Raw genomic sequence first — 26,975 nt, forward strand, 5'->3', positions numbered from 1 at the left:
ACATTTCCCCTCTTGGGATCAATAAAGGCTTCTCTTATCTCATCTTATTTGGAAAATATAAGAGTAATGTTGTTATGTAAGTGATGTTAAAGCCTGATGACTATTAGAAAGGATTTATTTTAGAGTGAACTGTCCCTTTTTGAATACAAACCCCTCCATCAAAAGACATTTTTATTTTTAAAAATAATACCACCCTGGTATTTCCAAAATATTTCCAAGTATTTCTTAAAGTTAAATGTTGAAATATGTCTGACAAGTAAAGAATGTAAAGAAACCCGAGTACTCTTTTGTAAGATCAGGTGTCATGGTTTTCAAATGTTGTCTGTCTTGTTGGAGTAAAAACTTTGACACAGACAGACTGATTCCTTCCTTAACGTTACTGAATGAAACTATAAACAGTTAGGAAGGTGTTAAACTGTTTCTCACACACACACTTTCACAGACCCTACTTAGCACTTACCAGCAGATGTTTGTGTGTTAAGGCGCTAATGATTATAAACTTGTCATCGCCAATGATTGACCTTCAGTGTGTGTGCGTGTGTGCGTGTTTGCATCAGCGTGGTGGACTCTGGTCCACATGAGCATCTGCTGTACTCCACTGCTCACCCATACCATGCACTCCATTATCCCCAAGCACAGTGTGTGTGTCAGCGCTGCAGGTGCCACATTAAGGTGATGTGTTTAATCATCAATTCAACCAAGGGACTGCCCTCTTCCCACGTACAAGAAACACCAAACACTTTCAGTAACAGCGAGCTTGTAGTTCAGCCGAGAAGGAACTTTTAACAAGGGCTGGAGTGTGTGTTTGACTGTGTGTGTTCGTAAGTTTTGTATATGTGTTGGATGGGAAGTCGATGTCTGGTGGATTCCAAGTGTTTAGGGAGTGTAATGTGTTGCTGTTGGTGTTTAGGGTGTTTGCAAAGTAGGTCTACAGTGTCAGATTGTGAGAGGCTGTTGATGAGAGTGACTGCACAGGTGTAAAGGTTAGATTCAACGAGTGTATCTGTGTGTACAAGAAGCGTGTTTGTTGCTGTTTTTTAGGTGTGTGTGCATTGTTGGGAACATTGAGGATGTCAAACTCCACCATCAACTTCTACGCCTTGTCTCAGTCCTTCAGCTTGCCTGACATTTTTGTCATAGTAACCTACTTTCTTCTCAACCTCGCTGTCGGCATCTGGGTGAGTCAGAGGTGTATACGTGTGTGTGTGTTTTCTGCTCATGTGCATGTTCAGTTTATGTGTATGTGTTGCAGATGCTCGTGTGTAACAGTTTTCTCTGTCAGTCATCATGCAGGGTGAGCAGGAATACTCTGAGCGGGTATTTCTTGGCTGGACGGGACATGGCCTGGTGGCCGGTGAGTGTGTGTGTGTGTGTATGTGTGTGTGTGTGTGTGTGTGTGTGTGTGTGTGTGTGTGTGTGTGTGTGTGTGTGTGTGCCAACCTTTTTGGCTTGGCACCACAAAAAAGCAGTGTCTGGTTGGGGTCCATTGTGACGATACAGAGTCTTTCTGAGTTGTATGACTTTCCACCAAAGTGTGATTTCCCCTCTCAAATAATTTAATTTATTAATAATAATAACTTCAGTTATATAGCACCGTTAAAAACAGAGTTTACAAAGTGTTTTTAGAACGGTACTTTTACTTCTGAATACTTCTTCCATCACACAGATTGGAGCGTCTCTCTTTGCCAGTTCAGAAGGTTCAGGTTTGTTTATTGGGCTGGCTGGCACCGGAGCGGCTGGAGGAATCGCTGTCACTGGTTTTGAATGGAATGTGAGTAGAGACATGCACACACACACACACACACACACACACACACACACACACACACACACACACACACACACACACACACACACACACACACACACACACACACACACATACACACACACACACACACACACACACACAAAAAAAACATTACAAGATGCTTGCTATCTTTTAATAGTAACTAAACACATTATAGTCTGGAATGAAGCAGAGCTACTCTGCTAATCATATATTGTCTAGTCAGCCCTGCTTTATAGGCTGACTAGACAAACACAACATATTTGTGTTAGAAAAAACAACATGCATCTACAATTACTAACCTCCATTTTGTATCTGAAAGAAAAAACCCCAATTACCATTAGCAATGAAATAGCTTTTTTATTTAATTACCTCTTTGAACGTGTCCAGACTAAAAAGATAAAATAAGTGCAGTATGCATTTGTGTTTTAACTTCCTTTAACAGTTGTTGCAGGCAGCCCGCTGCAGGGGGCAGCAACAGAACATTTTTAATATCAAGCTGCATTATGTGGCAGGAGTCAGTCAACAGCAACAGTACAAAGGCTTGTACACGCAGAGCCCTTAAAGAGTAACATTTCTATCTCTGTTTTGGACCAACTGGTCAATCCTCTGTGTCCTTTAACTGTCTCTTTTCCTTCTTTCTCTCAGGCCACCTATGTGTTGCTGGCTCTGGCCTGGGTGTTTGTGCCTGTCTACATCTCCTCAGGGGTTAGTTTGCACAAACACACACACGCTCATACGGGTCCATGTCTGCTTGTAAAGGCTGGTTCAGCAGGTACATTTAGGTGTCAAGAGATATTCTCCTTTACTAGCAGTCCCCGCCTTGAAAATTCCCCAACAGGGTGTTAACACTACACCACACAAGACACACACATACACACACACACACACACACACACACACACACACACACACACACACACTGTCTAACAAATAGCATAAATCACTTTATTTGTCTTTCTTGGTACATAATTATTTTAAAACTTGGGGAAGTGTGAACACATAAAACTTGTCCACAGTTCCCAGCTGCTAATTGGCAGATCATATTGAGCCCCTAAAACCGCCTCTTAAAGGTATCGTTCTGATTATTTGGAAGTTGTGTAAGGTACTTATCCATAGTCTGTGTATTACCTACAGTAGATGGTGTTCAACACGCCCCCAGTTTGGAGAAGCAGACAGGAGTACAGAAAGCAATGTACTGTTGTAAAGCCACCCAAAAAAATAGCCAACATAAATAAATCAATATCAGTTCAAGTGTATGCTATATTTTGAATATTTTCACCACTTTACCATGCCATCAGACAGCCATTTCCAACAGGGAACAGAAGTCTTTGTATCCATTTATGCTCTCTTCAAAGCCACCAGACTCCATTGACAAAAACAGTAAAAACGTCCACCATCTAATGTACATGTATACACTGACTATGGATAAGTACCTCACACAATCCTACTTTAAAAAATTCAAAATATCCCTTTAAATTTGCCTCTAGTGTAGGTGTGATGTGCTGAAGATGTTTAAATGTGTGTTCAGATTGTGACAATGCCGGAGTACCTGGGCCGTCGTTTTGGGGGAGAGAGGATCAGAACCTACCTGGCTGTCCTCTCACTGCTGTTGTCCATCTTCACAAAGATATCAGTACGACATAGACACACACACACACACACACACACACACACACACACACACACACACACACACACACACACAAACAAAGAGCAGCCTGACACTCACTATTTGGTTGCATTGGCTTTCCAGTATTGCCTTCCTCTGCTATGAGATCTCTACGATTAATCTTTGTTGTGTTTTGTTCTCCAGACTGACCTGTACTCTGGAGCCTTGTTTGTTCAGGTGTGTCTGGGATGGAACCTCTACGTGTCCACTGTCCTCATGCTGGTGGTTACGGCACTCTACACTATTGCAGGTACACACACACACACACACACACACACACACATACACACACACACACACACACACACACACACACACACACACACACACACACACACACACACACACACAAAGTGTCAGGGGCCTCCCTGGCCTGACCAGGAACAGACTTAAAAGGACCACAAAGAAACAAAAGAAAGGCGACAAAGAGATACAAAAAGACTACAAAGAGATTCAAAGAGAGACAAAGAGATACAAAAAGACTACAAAGAGATTCAAAGAGAGACAAAGAGATACAAAATTATTACAAAGAGAAACAAAATTATTACAAAGAGTCTCACGACTGTGAAAAGTGGCAAATCTAACACAAAGAGATTCAACAACTACAAAGAGATAAAAAAAAACAGCTGCCTACTACAAAAAGAATCAAAACAACCACAGAGACACAAAATGACTATGAAGAGACACAAAACAACCACAAAGAGATTCAAAAAGACCAAAGCAACTAAATAGAGATGCAAAACAGCCGCAAAGAAACACGAAAAATTACTACAGAGTCGCAGGGAAACTACAAGAGACTCAAAATGACTACAAAAAAGAGGCAAAACAACCACAGACAAAAAATAACTATCTGGAAAAACTGATTTTTATACATGTAATGTTGTACACACGCTCACTTCCTTTAGGGGGTCTTGCTGCTGTCATCTACACCGACACTCTACAGACATTCATCATGATTATAGGAGCAATCATCCTAACAGTCACTGGTATGTACAATTATCATCATCTATAAACAAACACAACTGCAGTTATTTGTAAGTATTGTTTTTTGTTGGAGTTGTGTGTTCCTCGTCCCCAGCCTTCAACAAGATTGGTGGCTACAGCAACCTGGAGCGTGTGTACAGTATGGCGATTCCCAGTAAGATCATTCCCAACAGTACCTGCCACCTGCCGCGTGAGGATGCCATGCACCTGTTTAGAGATGCCGTCACTGGAGACCTGCCATGGCCCGGCATGACTCTGGGGCTCACCATACTGGCCACCTGGTACTGGTGCACTGACCAGGTACATTTATACACAAACACAGGTCGAATCAAGCAGAAACAACCACTGTTGCAGATGTGCCTTACGGAAATAAGTCAGCACGTCTCAAAGTCAATGCATTTTTGGTTAGATGCCTGAAATAAGGTCTCTGGTTAACACAAGCTTAATAGATTTTCACGTTTTGTTATATGACATAAAACGACGATAAATACCCCACTTGTGAACGCTAGTCCGCCTTCAGATTAGTGGTGGTGACGTGAAGTCATGCGACCGTGGTGAAATTTGTTAATAGCCTAAAGTTAGTTTTCTACTGTTGATTGCATTTACGCTTCAAAAAATCATAAAAGTGGATTTCATTTTGGATATTATCTTGCTGAACAAAACGTGTGAGTATCACAAAACTTTGCAATAATCCACAATCCAATGGAAAAATACCATTGCTTTTTATCGAACCAGGGCGATGCTAACTTCTGGGTTGGTTTACAAATACTGTAGGCTGCGTACAGGCAGATTGTGCCCTTCCTAAATTTCCCTCGGGATCAATAAAGTATCTATCTATGCTTTTTTATCTTTTTTTGACATTGGTTTCCACTGTCAAGAAAGAACTTTCAAGCTCATCGTAAAATTCATTTTTTTCATACAATTTACCTTACAAGACTCCATTCTGCTAATGTGGCTGCATCCACATATCTCAGAAAAAGAAAAAAAGCTCCACCCTCCAACCCCAAACTCCAGGTTTCAAAAATCCCCTGAGAAACAAAAGCTAGTTATATTTTTCTGCAGTCTAAAGGCCTTGTCACACATATCCGTATGACAGAAACATATGCCGGCGCATACGAAATATCAGCAATAGGTTGATATAAATTAAGGGTATGTTGTGATCGTTTGAAGGACGCAGACGTTACGCCGAACACGCCAGACATACGGCCCTGTCACACAGCTCCGTACGGCAGAAACATGTTTATGAAAAGTAGCTCAAAGTTTGTCAGAGTCCAAATACGTCCAACTTTTCCACAGCGGTGTTGTAGCTGACGTATACATAACGAATACATAATGAATTATTATACGCATGTCCAACATTGATAGCGTATCACTTACTTATTTAAAACGTATCAGAGCGTCTGGCCAACGGAGCTGGAGAAGTGCCATCTGGTTCACGTCATGCTGGAGAACGGCTAACATGCTGAACGCTAGCTGTACACGTTTAATAAATTACTCCGTCGTCAGGCATCATCTTAACATAGGGTAGGAATAGGTTATCCACTCGTTATCAATAAACTGGCTGTAGGGTTCACCGTCAGCCGACGTAGCCTATATCTAACGTACCTCTAACGTAGTCACGTAGGTATTTACGTAGGTAAGTATTCAACTACGTATTCACGTATGTCTAACGTCACGTAACGTCTGCATATCTTATGAAGCACACGTTGGGTACGTCCGGTAATTTTGAACATGCTCAAAACATCAGCGTTCAACAACGTACCCCAGCGTAACACAGCGAGCTCTTAACGAACACTACTTATACCTTACCTTATATCAACGTACACCAGCGTGTTGCCGATATTTTGTATACACCGTATTTTTGTATACGTTATGCATTTGTTGGGTATTCGTCTGATACATTTTGTATTAGGAAGTGATGCGCTATCAATAGGCTAGACATGCGTATCTGTATATGTTCACTTTTCCGATCCGATGAAAAGTTGGACGTATTTGGACTCTGACAAATTTTCGTATGCGCCGGCGTACGTTTCTGTCATACGGATATGTGTGACAGGGCCTTTAGAGGAAAAAGCAGCAAAAATACTTACACACAATCATCAAACTGTTCTGCATTATCTCCAGATCAGGGTGAAGATGCCGTAGTTTTTGTATGTTTCAGTAGTAGTGAGATGTAAACTGAAAAATGTTAATTTAACTGAAATGGTTGAGGCAACAACTGAACTCGGTCAGCAACAATTTGTCTTTTTATTTACAACATTCACTTTTGGTCCCACACCAGTGTTTACAATTGCTTATATATACACACACCAGTTCTCAACACAGTAGCCCTACCCTAACACCATCAGTAACCCGTCACAGTATCAACACCAGAGCCTGACTCTTATATCAGTGAGGAGATATAATCGGCTGATCTCGCATGTTGCAGATACACCGCATCTCTGTAGGTTGGATATGGAAAAATAACATTTACAGTACACAATTCTGAAAAACAAAAAGCAGTTGAGGTAATTAAGAAACATTTTTTTCAAAGGATTGAAGTGCGTGCGCTGGCAGAGGAGACTATCACAGCTGACTGCTTATCATCTACAATAACCATGCTGAGAAGTGTTGGGTTTATTTCCTCCGAGGTATCTGCCTCTAAAATCCATTATCTGCCACACACTACTGAATCCATCCAATCAGAAGCTTTTTGCCATGAAGCACTGGTTTTGAAGGTGATTCATTTACAGACAATACCTCCTAAAACACATTATCAATTTAAACCACCAACTCAAAAAGTCCCAATTAAATTGTTCTTGAATGTTGAGCCTCAGGGTTTGAAAACAGGAAATGACACGCATGCCAGAGATAGAGAAGATTCCACACTGAAGATTCACCACTTTCTTAGCAGGATGTCTGTATCAACAACCATCCTGGCGTACCTTCGCTGACCCACACTTCTACCTATCAGCCTTGTTATATTGAGACGCTTTGTTCTGCGACTCTGTGCCTCGTGCCTTTAAGTGTTTAAAGTTGCTGAGTTTTGAGAAAGATACTCCTAGTAACCCTGATTGGTTGGCTGGAGGGTGTTGTGAGGCCTGATCAACCTTCTTGTAACCCGGGCTGTGGCGTCGCGGTGACCGTCCGGAGCGTGTCTCTACGCGCTGCTGGGCCAAATCAGAGTGCAGCGTTTGACCCTGCCAGTAACGGTGTCCTCCAATCACCGGGACAGCAGCTCGGGTGGGGCGGTGAAAACTTCCAGGTTTGGCGATGATTACTTTAGGTCCTCTCTGTCGCATATCCCGACCTGGAGATTTAGATGTCTGGAACAACTGGACAGGGAGAGGAAGCAGAGAGAGAATAGTTACACATGGTGTCTATTTGTGAGGCTACAGGGGACAGTAAAGCCTCCAGGGCTGCAAGTTATCATTATTTTCACTATCGATTAATCTGCAGATTATTTTTCTATCTTAATTGATTCATTGTTTGATCCATAAAATGTCTGAAAATAGTGAAAAATGTCCATCCCAGCTTCTCAAAGTTCAAGCTAATGTCTTTAAATGTCTTGTTTTGTCAATATAATATTTAAAACCTTTACTTTTCTCTACCTATGTGCTTAAACATTCATTTTAATAAATATTATTATTATTATATATTATTATTTCCTAATCTCCTTTGATTCGATGATGCCATGAGACACACTACAGAATTTCCTTCAGTGATTTCAGAAGTTATAATCAGACTCTTTATTTTGTCTTCAACCTTACCCTTTCCTCAAACATTAAGGCTAACGGTTAGCCTTAACTTAACATAATGGATCCTCCCAAACAGTACATTACCAATGCTATGTGGGCTTGTTGAAAATGGCTACAGGGCTATGACCACAAATATGTCTGATAATGGTTTTATCCTCTTTTTTAAATAGCTGCAGTATCATGTAGTAGTTTATAACGCTGAGAAACTTTACGTATATGAGTCAGTACAACCTCTTCAAGCTTCAACTAGTTCAGAATGCCGCATCAATACTACGCAAGATTCCATAGAAGATTGTAAAGATTGTATTTTAGCACCTTTACAGTGGTTGCCTGTGCGTTTTAGAGTACATTTTTTCCATTCTTAATGATTTATGATCTATGTATAAGTTATTACTGTTTACATTTATTGGTTTTATATCTTTTGAAAAGTGCAATAGAAATAAAGTAAGTACTACTATAGTTATTATTTGTATCTGTGTGTAGGTGATTGTGCAACGGTCCCTATCTGCTAAGAACATAAGCCACGTGAAAGGAGCATCAATCCTGGCTGCCTATCTGAAGATACTGCCCTTCGTCTTCATCATCCTCCCAGGCATGATCAGCCGAGCTCTCTATCCAGGTGCGTGCATACACACACACACACACACACACACCTTTTAATTTAGAAAACAGAATGACATAATAACTGCATGCAGGTAGTGGCTTGCTTTGACAGCCCCAGTGCAGCACACCCGTGTCTAGTTCTAGTTTATATAGATGCCAGTGTTTTCCTGAGTAGGACTTCCTATATATTCTTGACAAACATTATTCCTGGTAACTTCTGCACTCAATTTTGTCAGTGATTACTTATTTAACATTAGAAAAAGCATTTAAAAGATTGAGACAAGCATTGGATCAACATCTACTTGTCAGTGGTGTAAAGGGCTGCAACTAACGAAAGATAGATGGAGAAGCTGAGACTTGTCTTGAAGATAAATACTTAAACTAATTATTAAAATAGTTAATTTTCCCAGTCCATTAAGCCATGAATAATCATTTCACCTCTACAATTAACTTTTCTTTCATTGCCTCCGCCATGGAGGTTGTGTTTTCAGTTTGGTTTGTTTGTCAGCAGTATTACCGAAAATCTGCCAGCTCGATATTTATGAAACTTGGTGGAAAGGTGTAGCATGGGCCAAGGAAGAACCCATAAGAGAGTTGATCGAAATCACAGGGTGGATACACAAATAACTTTTCACTTTCGTTAACATTGCGAGATAGGGCATGGCCTAGGCGGAGGTCTGCGCTCTCCAAGTGCCTTTCTAGTTATCAATGAATCTATTGATTATTTAAATTCAAATAACTTCTTAAATTGTTGAGTCCATAAAATCACAATTTCCCAGACCCAGGTTTTGGATGAACAGTCTATAACCAAAGATTTACATTATTATTAAACAAAAAAACAGCATATCCTCACATTTGACAACCAACAATGAACAAATACGTGGCATTTTTGTTTGATAAATATTAATTTGTAGCCATGGATTATCTGCCAATTGACAAATCGATTGATGGACTAATTCTGTAAAGATCAAAGGATTATAAATATTGTCCTATATCATATAATACCTGTCCTATGTGTCTGTGTGGTGAGGGGAGACCTTGTCGGCGGAGCTGCTTTGATTGGCGGAGGAGGTCAGAGCTGTCTTTATTATTGGGGTCCCGCAGATCCAGCATGCTCTGGGAGAGGCGGGCCATGATGTTGACCCCTTCTCCTTGGCGATGCCCGTGCCCTGACCCTGTCTTCCCTCCGTTGTTCAACAAGTCACTCTGCTCCAACTGGGGACATTCATAAAACTCCTCCTCTGATGCTGTGGAAGTGCTTGAAGGACCATCTATGGCTGCTCTGTCGCACATGACCTTGGTGCTGTCTTGGCTGCCCTCGCCGGTGCTGCCAGAGTCCCCGCCATCATCCTTTAATGCCATGCGGCCACGGCCTGGTGTCAGCTCTTCCCGGGTTTCCTTTTTGTTGACGCTATCGAGACTTTCCAATTGGTCCATTTTCATCAGAGTGACCTGTGGTTGACCATGCTGCTCTGAAGAGTTGGGGTCTATGATTAACTGCAGTGTGCGCCGTTTGGGAACAGGAGGTGCTGCAGGTTGAGTCTCTGCAGTTTGATTAGCATTGTCTGTTGGCTGTGAATCAGCAGTAACATTGGATGGTGATGATGCATTCAGTTTGTGTGTATCCTGTGTTAAAGGTGTGTCTGGCTGCTGAGGGGGCCCTCTGGAATCTGTTGCATCAGTTTGGTCTTTATTTGGAGCTGTGTGCGTTTTCTCTTTGACCTGTTTGTTGGTTGGACTCAGAGGAGTAGATGCGTCTGTATTCCCACATATATTCTTTGCTGCACTTGCAGCATTTGCACCCTGACCTGAAGCAGATTCCTCAGTCTGCGGTGGTACCATCAGGGGTGTGCTGAAGCGTATAGCCCGGCTGGTCGAAAACATCTCCGACCTCTGTAAGTGAACCTGATTGGGGCGCTTTTCATCCCTGATGTTGATAAAGCCAATCACGTCGCTTGGTGGGTCTGGCTCTGGCCAGGTGGGCAGGTACGGGATCAGGTACGCTTTCTCCAGATGGGCTAACCCCGGATGTAAGGGTGGCTCTTCGATGACCCCCTTAAGACGTCCTTTCGGAAACTTTAGCCCAGTGGGATTATGGGAGTTCTTGTTGCTGGAATTTTGGTCAGAAGAAGTGTTACTTGTGTGGGTTCCAGTGGTAACAAGGGAATATTTGGGATTGATGAGCTTCCTTGCAATAGCAGCTGACACCGGAGCAGGAGCCACCTGAGGGACTGGGTCAGGGATCGGCTCATCTACCATGGGGACCTTGTTGAGAGACACACTTCTGGACACGAGGTAAAGATCACGAAACTGCAGGTCGAAGGTCTCCACTGCCTGTCCTGTGATCACAGTGATGAGGTTACGGTCCAAACGAGATGAGGACCAGGTGAAGCTGGAATAACACAGACATGGAAACATAAATTCACAGCAGTAACTTTCCTATTCATGTGCTCAGATTTCAAACATTTGCTTCGACTAAATCTGTCCCGGTTCATGTTTGTCGATTCCCAACTCTTTCCTCTATGTCACAACTCTTATTGAGAGAAGCCAACCTATAGGTGAATCATTACACCAGAATGTTTTGTACCCTGAGTTCATGCATCACATTATGCTCTTTGATTGCATGATTTTTTCACACTTCAATACAGAAGTTGGTATTGGCAGATGATGATCAATGTCATTGTTGCAAAATGCCCTAGAAAACTAGAATTACTGCGTTGCAGTTGTATGCCTGCGCCAACCGGTCAAGTTACAGTTCACATCCATGTCTGTCCAAAATGTCATCACTTCATCATTTTAATCCAATTGGACATTTGTGTGAAATTGTCATAATTAAGCATATTAATTCTTGAGTTATGGCCAAAAACGTGTTTTGTGAGGTCAAAGTGACCTTAGACCACAAACTTCGTATCTGTGAATCCTTGTGTCCCCGAGTGGAAGTTTGCACCTAATTTGAAGAAATTCCCTCGAGGCGTTCCTGAGATATAGCATTAACGAGAATGGGAAGAACAGACAAACATAATCCGGCCACACCTGTCGCCGCCACCGAGGAATAAAAACAGTGAGTAACCCCTAACTGGATTTTTAGATGATATTTAATATTTAGATTATAGCCCATTTCAAATGATTTTGAAGGCACATTTTTGTTTGCAAACACATTAGACAATATTGGTGAAAATGGTGCTGTAACTGTGTCGCTTTCAGCCCATTCATCTCAGAGTCTCAGCTGTTAGCAGACAGTTGCTTATTTACACATACAGCAGACATGGAGCAACATTAGCATTCATCTGGAGAGAAAAGGTGTCAAAAAGCCATATTATGGCTATTGGACACGTTTTCTCTCTGCTGCTAACGTTGTCTGTCAGCTGTTTGGTGCTCAGCCGGGAGTGTACTGTGGGTTTTTAGTACATTTCCCCTCAAAACAGCTGCCTGCTGCTGATGGAAACTGGGTTAGAGTAGTGAGACTGAATAAAAAAATTAGCTAAAAGATACCAAAATGATCCATAATGCAAAGTGGAACTGCCGAGTCTGGTTAGAATTGTCTGTAAATTTTTCTCATCGTGCAAACGCGACACATACTCAATTAAAATATTTATTAGAGCTGCTTTAAATACACAAATAAACAATATGCAGAAGTGTACTGAGTTCATGCACACTAACAACATACTGTGGAGTACACTGCTCACCTGTATGAACCAGAGATGGCTCTGTCTACATCTACCAGGAGGAACTTCTGGCTCAGCGCTCCACGCACCTTCTGTGCCGATCGTGTGAAGAACTCCACTCCTCCACAGCAGCGCACACGCAGATTCTACACACACACACACACACACACACACACACACACACACACACACACACACACACACACACACACACACACACACACACACACACACACACACACACACACACACACACACACACACACACACACACAAGACGCATACATTGAGGGTTAATGCCACGTAAAGAGAGGCTCTTGTGGATTAAGTGTTTATGGAAGGAAGGATTTTAGTGAACAAAAGGAGCATAAAGGCGACAAGAGAGTAGGGAGACAGGAAATAATGAGTTTTCTTGAACTGAACAGTTCTTCTTTATTAATATAATCATAAACATGTGTTCGCTGACTCTGCAGGTTAGAGCATGAACTATATCTGTTTGTGCGTGCTTGTACGACACACCCTGCGGTGTTTGTCTTTGGCCCTGTGATAAGGGTGTGGTTCCTGGCCAAGCGTTACCTCGTAAGTAAATGTTCTGTGCGAAATGTCACAGAAGATACGAAGCACAACGGTTGTAAAATGCTCATAATAACAGCAGAGATGGCAGATAAGAAAGAAGTTGAAAGAGATGGAAGGTCTGGTGGTTAAAGCTTTGAGGAAGGAAGAAAGAGAAATGAAAGAGAAACATGTCTCAGACAGTACAGTGAGAGTGAGTCAGGTTTATCTAATTGTCTGCAGCACAGACAGGAATGTGCTTAGTGTCTTCCTGGTCCAAATCATTTAGCAAAGCACCCATGAACGAAACATAAGAATTTACTGCCTAGACCAGTTCAACTCAGAAAGGCAAATAATAACAAAGAAATCTAGCTGGTGCATGCACCTTATCAGGGCCTGCAGGCCAAAACCTTTTTCACTACGTCAATCGTGCACTTCTTTCAAACATAAAAAACATAAATATATACTTATTATTGCAAATGTTTCTTTTATGAAACAGGTTTTATTTTAAATATTGGAACTGGAGCTTTATATAATAAACAGTTTTCTATTATTATATACTTATCAAGAGAAGCCATCTATCTAACTAGCTCATCTCGCAGTTTATGAAAACACCATCTGGGTGTGTGCATACCTTTAGGTGTCCACGGTGCATATCAGCTCTGCCACACATGGAAAGAAAGCTGGGGACTGCAGCCATGTCAATGATTATGTATACAGGAATTTTGCGTCTGTAGGCTGCATCCAGCAGGTCCCGAAAGATATCCACATCTGTAAACACATCCATGACCACGGCTATCACCTACACACACACACACACACACACACACACACACACACACACACACACACACACACACACACACACACACACACACACACACACACACACACACACACACACACACACACACACACACACACACACCGTTAGTGTTTCCTGGTCTGTGAGGGTGGATTTCATTTAACAATATTACTCCCATTACATCCTCAAAGGAAGCTGGGCACTTGTGAGAACTGCACCCAAAAAGTAATTTGAACCTTCAAAGAATATGTGCAGGGTTGGTACAGTTTTCTAAGATTAAAATTCAAGCCCTTTCAAGGTACCTACACAAAAAATGTCTAGAAGCCTTTTTCATCACACATAAATCGTAACTAAAAATGCAATTGCAAAATATAACGTTTACAGAATTCCTTTACACCCACATCAATCAATGCATATTGTCACTTTGATTCCCCCCCCCAGCTGTGCATATTAACTTTAATTGTATGTTTTTATCATAATTATCTAATGTCTAGCTAGCTCTGGTCCAGCAGCAGACAACAAACAAATATATATAAGATGTTTGGTTTACATGAGTGATTATGTGGTTGAGCAAACTGATTATGTTAAAAATAAAGCATTTTAAAAGGAGTATATTTGAATTGTCTGAACAGAGATGTCCCATAAAGAGACTGCTAGAAACAAAGAGTGCTTTGCAGAGTGGTGACAAAGTGTCTGGACAGTGTGTGTTATGTGGGTTCAACAACACAATACTAGTGACAGCATGGTAATCTTCACACAGCACTGTCTATTCACTCTTCACCTGACCCAATTTAATATCTAAAACTAGGTAGACTTCAGTCCCAAAGACTTAGCAAATATGCTGAACAAGGAAATAGCGCTGAAAAAAAGCTAGTTTGTGAACCTTGAGGTTCGAATATGTTACCACAGATTTCAAATCAACTTCATTGTCATTATACTTGTGTACAATGAAACATGTCCATTCTAGATAAAGTTAAAACAACTAGAAGAAAAAAGAAGATAAACACTTAATAAAAAGCTGAATAATTAAAAAAAGAAGTACTACACATACAATCCCTACATAGGGGGCAGTTTGATGTTAGCTGAGTTCAGTTGAAAAGCAGCTTTAAAGAAAAGTGCCCACAAAACAGTAAAAAAGTATTTGACTGGAACTGAGTCTTATTAGACTTCTTTATGTGCATGAGTCAGGAGTGTGAGAGATAAAGGCTCTGGGGGGTGCTGACATGTAACCTGGCGTCAGATTTATTTTCCACTGGAGTGTCAAGATCAGACCTGTTTTATTAAAACTTTGTTGTGAGCATGTGAGCATGTGTGTCGTGTGAGGAAAAAAAAGGGAACAAGGTAAAACAAGATAGAGGCAGATAACAAGGTGTAAATTAGAGAGGTGCTGGATTAATTCCAGTCCAAAGAAGCCCACGCCACATTATTTTTAGTAGTAGATATGATTAAGCCTTGCATGCAACTGCAATGCTGTCAGCAGTGTTTGTGGAGAAAACAGCAAATAAATTCAAACCTCTGATCAAAACAATCTTTCTTAAATCTGACAGTGATTTAACATAAAAAATGTAAACAAAAAGATCGAACAATGTAATGCAATTTAACACAATTAGGGCACACTTTTCATGATTAATTTATCTGTACATTATTTTCTCCATTCATCAATCAACATTTCAAAACAAATATATGCAGTTTATTATCATTATTTGAGCATTTTATGTTTGAAAGATGCTGTACAAATAAAGTTGTTATTAGTATTACCCTCTGGGCTGATGCAATGCTCTTGCGCACCACCTCCTTGATGTGCGTGTTCCCCTCAGTTGGAGGTTGAGTGTACACTGTCACGCGCGTGACCCCTCGGTATGAACTGGCGTCGGGCCAGCCGAGGTCAAGCTCCGCCACCGAGGCCTCCGACCGATCTGGCCAGTACTGGAGCGACACCTCTCCGTCGCCCCCATAACCCCCGGACCCCGGGGTGATATTCCCCGGCCCTGGTGTATCTGGCTTCTGAAGATGCTCGTGCCCAGGCCGGTAGGCCTCCGCTACGTGTGCTATCTGCTCCAGCTCCGGTTCCGATAGGAACTCCCGGACTCCAGTCTCGCGGATGTAGTCCATGAATGCATCGCGGCCCTCGGTAACGAGAGCCTCGATCGCCAGCCGTTGGTCCTCAGAGTAAAAAAACTCCGGTTTGCTCTCGCTCACGCGCCAGTTGACGTGGTGATTGTCCAGACACTGGACCTGAGACAACGCCATGACCTCGATATTTCCACCGGTCAATAAATAGTTAAGTAAAACTGCTCTGACCCAGTTTCCTCTCGTCCGTCCGAAGGGTCAAACCTCGAAAAAGTGCGGTCTGAAATTAAACTCCATAACGTGTCCGCGTGATTTGAGCCCGTGAGCTGGTACACACGTTTCCATCTAAACCGCTTGAACGGTTTCCTCAACACGGCTACACACACACTCACACAGGTGTTGATAGAACAAAAGCAATCCCCGCCCAACGCCACACCTTTCACCTGACAGGGGGTAAATCCAGCAGCAGCCTGGTTCAGCTGCTCCAGCCGCGGGGCTCCGCAGACATGTAGGCACCCAGCTGTTTGGGTGGATGAGTGTCCGCCAGTGAGTCAAACCAAAGCGGAACTTGAGACAGAGAAAAAAGTAATCAATCCAGCTTTTAAAAGTGTTGAAACTGTCGGTGACTCAAGCTAACTGTTGCGCTGACGAGACACGTTTCCTCTCTGTTTGTGTGTTCAAACCTCTAAAAATGGCAGCTGTTGAGTTCTCGAAAGACACAAACTCGTAAATATCACTAACGTGGCGCGTACGTGTCTCAGCTTTCACTGGGTCCGAGTTTACATCGAACTATCTTTCAGTATTTTCCTATGAACGCTCCTCCAGACAGAAAGTTCATCGAGGTCCTGGTCCAGTGTGGAGCTGCCGGTGTGTGTCCGCACCAGGAATTCGGCAACGGAAGCTCGGTCACCGGGGGGAAGAAAGGCGGAGTGTCCGGTAGTTGGTTAGGAAAGAGAGGCTGTTAACTCCACCCTCCCAAAACAGAACCCTTTACAGTGGTAGGAATTAATCATGGGACTGTCTTTTAATCTGCTGCCATATAATGACTACTGCTCTTTCCTAAGGGGTTTATAGTTAAACTAATTATTCTGGTATTAGAATAGTTTATTAGCCTACTGATAAAGAAGGACACATTTCCTGTTTAGGGATACAGTGCAGCGCAAATACCACACTTATTGCTAATCATGTGATTGCTGGTTAGTGATGTGTCACTGTAAAGTCTGCTGGATTATTCGTGATAAAGCATTGTGAATAATAACTAATGTCTCGATCAGGGTTAATATAGTTTCAGATTAAAATGAGGTCAAGTTAAGGGTTAGGGATGCACCAAACATGATGGGTGACCTTTGTTGTGAGTCCACTTGTTATCACCTAACAGTTGAACTATCTAAGAAATAAATTACATTTTTGCTTCATAAATCTGATCTCCTATGAAATAAATGTGTTTTATAATGTTACAAAACTGGATGGTATTTGGTAAATGGATGACATTACTAATAGCAATAAATTCAGCAGGATCTTGTGTAATTTCTATTTGCAGTTTACATATTTTTGCAGCAAAATATGTTTTATATTATATTATATCTTTTTTATATATTTCCTACAATATAATTTTTTTTTTTCAGTACAAGGAGCACGTTTTGTGTTGCACATGATCTGCCCAAGCACAGCCATATTTAACTGAGAATAGGATAATAGCATTGAATTACAATAATCTAGTTTAATTTAACTTCAAAATAAATGAGTAACTTTTCTTTTTAATATAACTTCATTTTTTTGCTTTTTGATTGAACAACATCTACAAGAAACTATTAGTTGGATTAATTCCTTAAAACAATAATACCGATAAGGAGATAGTGTAGCAGGGAAAATGTATAATGAAAGATAAAACAACAATAAAACAAATTAGTTTCTTCTGTACTTGTATTTTATGCCAGATCCTTTACCAATAGAGAGTTACCTGTGTCTTCATATTTCAGACACTGTAGGATGTGTGGATCCAGAAGAGTGTGTGCGAGTGTGTGGAGCTGAGGTGGGATGCTCCAACATCGCCTTTCCCAAACTGGTCATTGAACTCATGCCAAGCGGTGAGAATACTGTTATTTCTAAATGTGTCAACTGCTTTGATAGGTTTTTTTTAGTTACATGTGTTCATCTGTGTGTTGTATTACAGGCTTGCGTGGACTTATGATAGCGGTGATGATGGCCGCTCTGATGTCATCACTGACCTCCATCTTTAACAGCAGCTCCACACTCTTCACCATGGATATCTGGAAGAAGTATCGCTCGCGGGCCTCGGAGAGAGAGCTGCTACTGGTCGGCAGGTAAGTCACTAACAGATGGAGGGTCAGCGGTCAGAGAACATCCGTCCTAAACTCTGGACGGGTGCCAGCTGACATAATTCACTCTGATCATGCCAAGGCAGGTGAACTTTCAATATCCGGATCGATAACGAAGAGAGAAGCTTAAAGGGATAGTTCAGATAGTTTGAAGTGGGATTGTATGAGGCACTCATCTATAATCAGTGTATAAATCCAAACTATCCCTTTAAAGTGAAACATTGTGTTTGTTCCAGGATTGTGACTGTGATCTTGGTGGTGGTGAGTGTGGTATGGATCCCCATCCTGCAGTCGGCTAACAGTGGCCAGCTGTATGTTTACATCCAGTCAGTAACGAGCTACCTCGCTCCGCCCGTCACTGCTGTCTTCACCCTGGCTGTCTTCTGGAAGCGGACCAACGAGCAGGTAACTCACACACACACACACACACACACACACACACACACACACACACACACACACACACACACACACACACACACACACACACACACAAAAGTTCCCAGAGTCCAATGGCACGTCTTCAAATAGCTTATTCTGTCTGATAAACAGTCCAAAACCCAAATATAAATACAAAATTCACACTGAGAAAAGCAGAAAATCCTCACGTTTGTGAAGTATTTTTGCCTTTTTTTTGCCTAAATAAATGACTTCAACAAAATCTGACAATCAATTATCAATTTCTGTCAGCAGAGTAATCTATTAAACAACTTATCATTACAGCACTAATAGCAGTCAGAAATGTATAAATACACCAGTATTTACTAATGAAAATAAACAGAAATAAACTCTTTTGTTACTACTTTAAAGGCACAAGACATTACTTTTCAACAATAATAATAATAATACATTTTATTCATAAGGGCACTTTTCATTTGAATAAACAAAACTCAAAGTGCTACAGAGTAAAATGATGAAGCAGAATATTAAAATAAACTATCAGAATAAAAACATTAAAAACATTAGGTCGACAGACCAAAGGCTTTGTTAAAAAGATGGGTTTTTAGGTCGGTTTTAAAAGCATCCACAGTCTCGTAGATGGTCAGGGAGAGCGTTACACAGTCTGGGAGCAGCGGAGCAGAAGGCTCGATCTCCCATGGTTTTGAGCTTGGTCCTGGGGGGATGGAGGAGGTTAGCCGTTCTAGAACGGAGGTTTCTTGTGGTTTCTTGAGGTTTGTGGGGTGAGCAGTTCTCTGAGGTAGGAGGGAGCATTTCCGTGAATGCACTGATGGGTGAAAAGGGAGCATTGTTGCAAACAAACCACTGAACTCGATTCAAAGTTTACTCCATTCTGGATACTGAACTACTCGTCAGAACATTCTTCAGCTTTGAGGTTTTCCTGCAGTTTGTCCTTTCTCCCACACTGTACTGGTGTACCGTTTTATTAGCCTCACATGGGATCCAGCTGCCAAGATCTCTCACTGCTCGGTGTGGAGCCCATGGGTGTACTCACTTCTTTCATGAAGTGTATTGTTTATTATTTTCTCTGTAGGAACCAGTATGAATGTGCTGCTCTTTCACTTGAATAAATGAAAGAGTTTCTGGCTGATAAGTGAGTGCAAGCGAGGGAAAGTGTGATTATTAGAAGATAAAGATTAACAGTGTGGTAAAAGTGATACTGCTGTTTCAACACATGTTATCAGCTCAGAGCTAATAACATGTGTTGAAACATCTTTCAACTGCAAGTAAAAACCAGGTCACTGGATGTTCAAAATGTAATCCCTGTTTTAATATAGCACATCCTGGGTGTGTCCGCTCAGTTTTTCTCAGTTAAATAATTGTCCCTGTTACATAAAATAGTTTTCTTTGGCCATGCTAGCTGCTATATGGATAGCAATGTTGGTCTGTCAGTCGATGGATCCACCACTTTGGTCCAGACTGAAATATCTCAACAACTATTTGGATAGACTGCGTGGCATTTTGTGCAGATTGTTTGGTCACCAGAGGATGAATCCTACTGACGTTGGTTACCTCTGGCTTTTCCTGTAACGCCACCAGCAGGTCAAATTTGTCAAGCACTTTACCAAATACATGTGAAGTAAAGCCTCAACTGTACTTTGTGTTTAGTGCTTATTATCAAATGTTAGCACGCTAACACACACAAGTAATTATGGTGAACATGGTAAACATTATACCTGCCTAGCATCAGCATGTTAGCATTGTCACTGTGAGCATGATAGCATGCTAACATTAGCAATTACCTCAAAGTGGGGTCATCACTATGTTCCCAGGGTCCTTATTGTAAGAGATTGGTAAGGGGTTATCTTTGCAGTTCAAAGAACAATACAAAAGAAGGGAGATTGACGTTTTAAAGGCTGTTTGATGGTAAAAGTCTGTTCAGCCACTGTGGAAAAATCAATCAAGCACTCATCTCTAAGCACTGTTGAAAAGTACAGTGCAGTCTCATAGAGCAGCTAGCATGGCTGGAGCCTCTTTAGCCTTGTTTCAACAGCTTAACTAACTACACATACATTAAAATACAGTCAATGAAATAGATTAAAACAAAGCTCATACGTAATGTAGATGTCTAAAAACCTTCACATTTATACCAGATTTAGCACAGATTACATCTAGGTCTAAACGTATTTAGACCTGCAAAAGAACAAGTCCATGCTTATCGGAGTGGTTTTAAAATGCCACAGCCATCAGTTTCTTTGGAATGTTACAGTTTCACTTTCTACCTTTATACCAAGGAAAGGGTCAATATTACTGTTAAACTAAAGGTGTGAGCTGTTCATATAAACAGTGAACATATCGCTGTAACAATCTTAATGGTTTTGACTCATAGGGGTCAAAGGTTACACGTTGCCGCACAGGAAGTAACACACGATGACTAGTCTGACACTGTAGAGAGAAAACAACGCATGACATGTTTTAACGGGAACAGAAAAACGGACCAGTTGGCCTCATAACAACAATAACTGTTTAAATGTTTGTTTTTTCACATGTAGCACTTCCACATCAGAAACAAAGGGAAACACACCAAAGAGAGAAATGGTTTGGAGTAAAGAGTGTAAGGAATGGGAGAGAGAAGAGAACATATAATAAGAAACACAGCAGAGCTACAGATGTTTGCTTTGTTTGCTGTGACAAGGTGATTATTTTCATGTGTGTTAAGTCAAACCACACAGATGACATTCTTTCATGAAGGCTGAACAGAGACAGCGTAAGAGAGTCAAATGTGTCACTGCATGTGTGTGTACTCAACAGTGACACGAGGATGACAGATTATCATGGTGGGAAAGTGAGAGTGTAACAGGCTCGAACACACCCAACATACTGATGCTTTTAGCAGCGGGAAGTTCAGCATATTATTTTCAGGAGCGCATGTAATGTTAGTAAGTTAAGGTTATTTGATATAGACGTCACAGTAGCATTAGAATTGTAACATACATGAAAGCACAATAACCAGATGCACTGTGTTTGTAGCTAAATGCTAATTTATGACTTTAAAAAGAAAGGTTAAAATAGATAAAAGAAAGGAAATACAAAATGCATTTGTGTTTACAGGTGTATTAGGTGTGAAAACAATGGTGTTACTCTTTCATCCAATATTTAATACCTCTCTTGATTATTTTCAATTCAGTTGATAGACAGTTCGATAGTTTTGCTTGTTTGATTGTCCAAGACATGTGTGTTGATGTGCTGGTGTTTTATAATTAATTAAGCAGAGAAGGAGCATAAAAATGTAAGCATTTAATAATAAGCTTTAAAGGAGTACTTCACCACAAAATGGTAATTTGTATATCAATTACTTAACCCCGTGTTACCTTATATTTGTAAAAGAAATGTGACATTTCTTGATGAATTTAAGTAAATGGGGCTGCGTTTAACAAAAGCAAAACTTTATCCAGTCGTATGTTCACTACTTCACAAACACATGCATTTTCATTCAAACCATTATATTTCATACACTTCCGCATAAACTCAAGCTTCTGCAGGCGCACGTGTTGTGTGTGTTCAACGTGGAGGCATACGAGAAAGACTTCAATGTAACACAGCGTGAGTTATTGATGTACAAATGATCATTTTGGGGGTGAAGTATTTGTGTAAACTGGAATATCCTATGAATATTGTGTTTTTCCAAGATGGGACAATAGTGGCACCTCATTGGTTTTTGTAATGTAATCTGTGTAAATATGTTTATATGTGTGTTTGTGTGTATTCAGGGTGCGTTCTGGGGCCTGATGGTGGGTTTGGTGGTGGGTGTGTGTAGGATGGTGCTGGAGTTTTCCTTCGCGCCTCCCAGATGTGGCGTTGTGGACTCCGCACCTGCAGTGCTGCGCAGCATCCACTACCTCCATTTCGCCATTCTGCTCTGTGGGCTCACTGCTATCGTGGTTACTGTAGTATCACTGCTTACACCGCCGCCCAGCCCTGAACAGGTGTGTACACACAGAAACAGTAAATAACAGAAGTATTAGATTAAGTTTGGATGTATTGTCCCAGAGGGATATTGGATTTCCCAGCCAGTACACAGAAACATACAGATATAGCATTAGGTAAGTATTATGCTGTTGGTACACCTGAAATGTTATCTACCAAACATTTTAAAAAACAGTTGAATCTGAGGTAATGGAGCAGGTATAATCTGAAGGTTATACCAGGTACAAATTAGTCAACGACACCATGTCCATCTAAATCAGGGGTGTCAAACTCATTTTAGTTCAGGGGCCACATAAAGGCCAATTTGATCTCAAGCGGGCCGGACCAGTAAAATCACAGCATAATAACCTGTAAATAACGACAGCTCCAAATATTCCCCTTCGTTTTAGTTTAAGTACATTCTGAAAATGTTCAAATTTAATGAACTATCTTTTTACAAAACATTATGAACAACCTGAAAAAAGGTGCAATTTCGACAATATTATGCCTCAGTTTATCATTTACACATGTGCAGTACACCTTACAGATCACAGAGTATGTACAAATGCACAAAACATTTTGTCACAGGTATCTAGGTAGATGGATCCCGAGGGAAATGTAGGTACAGTTTTTTACTTTATGATCAAAGCAACTAATTTGTTGACTTGTTTAACCTCCCTTATACATACAGACAACTAATCATAATGTTTTTCAGTACTTTATATCCATTAAAAATGCAGAACATCTGAAGTATTATATAGGTGATTTAGGTGAATTGTGTTTGCATAATGTTCATATTCTTATTAAGAATAAACATTAAGAATAAACTTGAATCACAACTACTACTGCTAATCACACTATGAATGTTACAGATGTGTATTGATGCATTTTTGGTTATTGAAGTATTGTTAAAATATGATTAGAAGAGAAGAGAAGCTAATGTTGCAATACAGTAGCTAATGGGGATCTAAATCAAATTAAAAAACTCTGTAAGAAAGCGAATAAGCATAATTCCCTAAATGTCAAAGTCTTCCTTTACATCAGGATATTGTCACATACTATACTACTGATAGTATAGGTCCTATTTATGCCAAAATTGACTTGCTAGTCAATAAATGTTACATTTCCATGTTTCTACTCTATTTCTACTCTTCCAGTTGTGTAACCTGACCTGGTGGACTTTGACTGAAGAGCCACCGAGAGAAATTCCTCTACAGAAAGTGTCCTCTGTCAGCCACCGTAGCTCCCAGGGTAAGAGTCTGAATATTCCTAACACTTGGATTAAAACCATCATGTGATAAAGACTCATCCACACACACACACACACACACACACACACACACACACACACACACACACACACACACACACACACACACACACACACTATTGTAGTTAGTGTTGAGTAACTTTGTGTGTGTGTGTGTGTGTGTGTGTGTGTGTGTGTGTGTGTGTGTGTGTGTGTGTGTGTGTGTGTGTGTGTGTTGCAGGCTCTGAGCCAACACGGCGGGTGACATGCGGGACAGGGTTGTGTATCTCAGCAGCGCGGCGATCAGAGGAGACTTCAACTCCCAGAGTCCAAAACGTTAAAGAGAGTGTGTTCTGGTCCAGGTTCTGCTGTGTCAATGCGCTCCTGGTGGTCAGCATTAACATTTTTCTCTATGCATACTTTGCCTAAGTAGACAAACAGATTTAACTTCCTGACTCGCACTCCTGCTGAACTCCTGCCAATCTCTCTCCAACATCAACTCATGATCCAAGAATGTGGGGAAACAAACTATGATTTTTTTTAACGGATTTTACATGTATCCATCTGAATCCTGCAGATGTATCTTAGGTGTTGTAATATATATATATATCACCTTTCAAACAAGAAAAACACTGAGAGAGCACATACCTCTAACCATAAACCTCTAAATGTATTATTTTGATAATAACAATGTTGCAATCTTTTTAAATCTGCATCTGGATCCACATTTGTATTAAATTACACATAATAATAGATAATTACAGGGTACACTTGGCAGAGTTTTTTCATTCAATGAAGTGCAAAAGGTCACGAAGAAAAGGCGAAATGTTTAAAAAGCTCCATCTCACAGTATTTTAAAATCCTGAGCAGCACAGGCTGCGTTCAGATGTTGTCTTTTAAAATCACTTTATTCGACATGTTTATAAATAATGCTATAATTGTGGATTCATGTTATGATGTTTATCTTTTAATACTTCCCACTATAGATTATTGGTTTGTTCATAAAACATTTCACTCCTATTTGATGTTACGTAGTTTTAAAGTTTTAGAAGCGCATTATACAAATTACAATGAAGCTTGTGGTCTGTAACAAGCTAACATCAATATGCAGTTAGCAGTTCAAATATGACATCTAAATAAAATAAATAAATAAAAGGGCACAACACATCAGCTTAAGTTTAAAGCTTACAAAATAAATAGTAAGAATACATCTATGTGGTTTAGGTTGTACGTGACGTTTGAGTTTATATGCTTAATTGTAATTATATAGTTATGTTTATGGCCTTAAGTTATTGTTCTAGTGTTCTTTCATGCTATTTAGCTTGTTTATGAATATAAATCAGAATTTCTCAACCTTTTTTGGTCCAAAACATTCTCCAGCCAGTAGGATTTTTAACTTGTCATGTAAATTAAAAAGTACACACATTTGTGTTTTGTATGAATGAGTGCAGTTGGAGCATCTATATTATTTAGAAATGAGAATTTCATCATTTATTAATTTTTTTTAGTTTATCAGACAGATTAGTTTATCGGTACTGAAAATTGCCTCAAACCCCTTTCTTCTCAAACGCCCCCACACATTAACAACAAGGTTGAGAAACTCTGTGATAACGTCTATGTTGCTGTGCATTTGAATTGTTATTTTTTTAATGGAGAAAATCATTGAGAAGTACAGATTCTTGAATGTAAAGAACCTCATGTCTGTAAAAAGACACATTATCTTGACAGCTTGTCTATCAAATGTTTTTTTCTTGTGATATCTCAAATAAATGTAAAGATATGTGCATCAAAGGTACAAGTGTTGGTTCTCAAATGAATGCAAGTTAGTGTATTAATAATAAGATAATATCGCTCTTTATTTAGCTTCTGTACAGTTTACTTACATTCACTAAGGAGGTTAGAGGCATAGACATGAAGGTAAACAAAACAAACATAAAGTTACATTTTAAATGAATAATTTCAATACTTATAGTTGGTGAAAGAAGAACATCAGGGCTCAGAGGACGAGTTTTAAAGGTTCACTATAGGGCCGCAACAATTATCTGAATTATCGATTAATCTGTCAATTCATTTTTGATTTACTGATTCGTCAGATGTCATATAATATTCACCACTTCACCAATTTATCATTGCACTCCAATAACATTGTTGGACTCACGATGGACACTTCAAACATTCAAAATCAGTGCAGCAGAACAAAATGTATCAGCTTTTTTTATTCCACGCATTCTTCTTTGTCAAAACCCAGCGCCTAGCGTGTACAGTTTAGCACGAGATTCCGTTGTCCTATGTGCTATGCTAATTTGGCTTTGAGCCGCTAGCTTCAAGCAGAGATGGGGAGCAAGCTACAGAGATCTGGTAAAAATAAAGTCTTTTTCAAAATTGTAGTCTCCAGCCCCAAAAAACACGGACTCAAGTGACATCATTTGAGGCAATTTTTACCAGATTTTGCACAGCTCCCTATGGAGCCACAAAAGGCTTCATAAAATCTTATTTCACACAGGGACGTGCGGTCAGGGGAGGCAGGGGAGTCATCATGAAAAGTAAAAAAACAATAAAATAAAATATAAATGTATATTTGTCCACTGGTCTGTGCTATAATTGCATTTTCTGTATGATTCCAATAATTTTGATCATTTTTATAGTCAAAATCGCTGAGTTTGCGTATTCTCTGTTCAGATACAGGAGAGCTGCGGCAGCGAGGAGCTGAGCCTCACCTCTGATTGCGCAAACCCTCGCAAACTAGGTTGAGCGCATGCATTTGGCGCGTGCCTGTTGCTATCTCTCTGTATGTTGCCAATATAATGTTTACAGACACTTTTATTATGCGTCCTGACTTTCCATAGTCCAGTTAATGTATGTAATGTATGTGTGTAACATATTTAGTCTTGCTGATGTGACATAAAACCACAGTGAGAAAACACCAGGTGAGGCAGACAGTACTCTGCCGCACTGAAGAGAGCGCACGTGAGCCCACAGGTTTGTGTAGCTGCTGTTCTTCTACGCAGAGACGGTAAGCGCCAACAAGCTACTGCTAGCTAACATCAGAGTCAGGTGCACTGTAGCACCAACAAGCTACTGCTAGCTAACATCAGAGTCAGGTGCACTGTAGCACCAACAAGCTACTGCTAGCTAACATCAGAGT

At 40.5% G+C, this 26,975-nt stretch overlaps 2 protein-coding genes across 6 annotated transcripts; one reads left to right on the forward strand and one right to left on the reverse strand.

The window, feature by feature from the left end:
* The first annotated feature begins 1,324 nt into the window (after nt 1-1,324).
* On the forward strand, nt 1,325-25,615 carry slc5a10 (solute carrier family 5 member 10). The gene is made up of 14 exons (XM_029430912.1): nt 1,325-1,354; nt 1,667-1,771; nt 2,438-2,497; nt 3,321-3,425; nt 3,606-3,711; nt 4,367-4,447; nt 4,540-4,745; nt 8,666-8,801; nt 17,857-17,964; nt 18,051-18,201; nt 18,453-18,621; nt 22,386-22,601; nt 23,739-23,832; nt 24,072-25,615. The coding sequence occupies exons 1-14, from the start codon at nt 1,340-1,342 to the stop codon at nt 24,257-24,259; spliced, it is 1,740 nt and encodes a 579-aa protein (XP_029286772.1). The 5' UTR covers nt 1,325-1,339; the 3' UTR covers nt 24,260-25,615.
* fam83gb (family with sequence similarity 83 member Gb) lies at nt 6,669-16,857 on the reverse strand. Of its 5 annotated transcripts, XR_003832234.1 has the most exons (6): nt 15,566-16,853; nt 13,637-13,804; nt 12,472-12,596; nt 9,791-11,177; nt 7,301-7,759; nt 6,669-7,259 (listed from the first exon to the last, which is right to left on the reverse strand). XR_003832234.1 is itself a non-coding variant. In XM_029430868.1 (5 exons), exons 1-5 carry the CDS (start codon nt 16,055-16,057, stop codon nt 7,388-7,390), a joined length of 2,544 nt encoding a protein of 847 aa, XP_029286728.1. In that variant the 5' UTR covers nt 16,058-16,853; the 3' UTR covers nt 6,669-7,387. The 5 variants fall into 5 exon arrangements, 4 of the variants coding, with proteins under 4 accessions (XP_029286728.1, XP_029286757.1, XP_029286749.1 ...); XM_029430868.1 differs by having other exon boundaries at nt 6,669-7,759; XM_029430897.1 differs by having other exon boundaries at nt 6,669-7,759; nt 16,321-16,850.
* Nucleotides 25,616-26,975: the final 1,360 nt, after the last annotated feature.

Source organism: Cottoperca gobio, chromosome 1 (genome assembly GCF_900634415.1).
Source record: "Cottoperca gobio chromosome 1, fCotGob3.1, whole genome shotgun sequence".
Taxonomy (NCBI): Eukaryota; Metazoa; Chordata; class Actinopteri; order Perciformes; family Bovichtidae; genus Cottoperca; species Cottoperca gobio.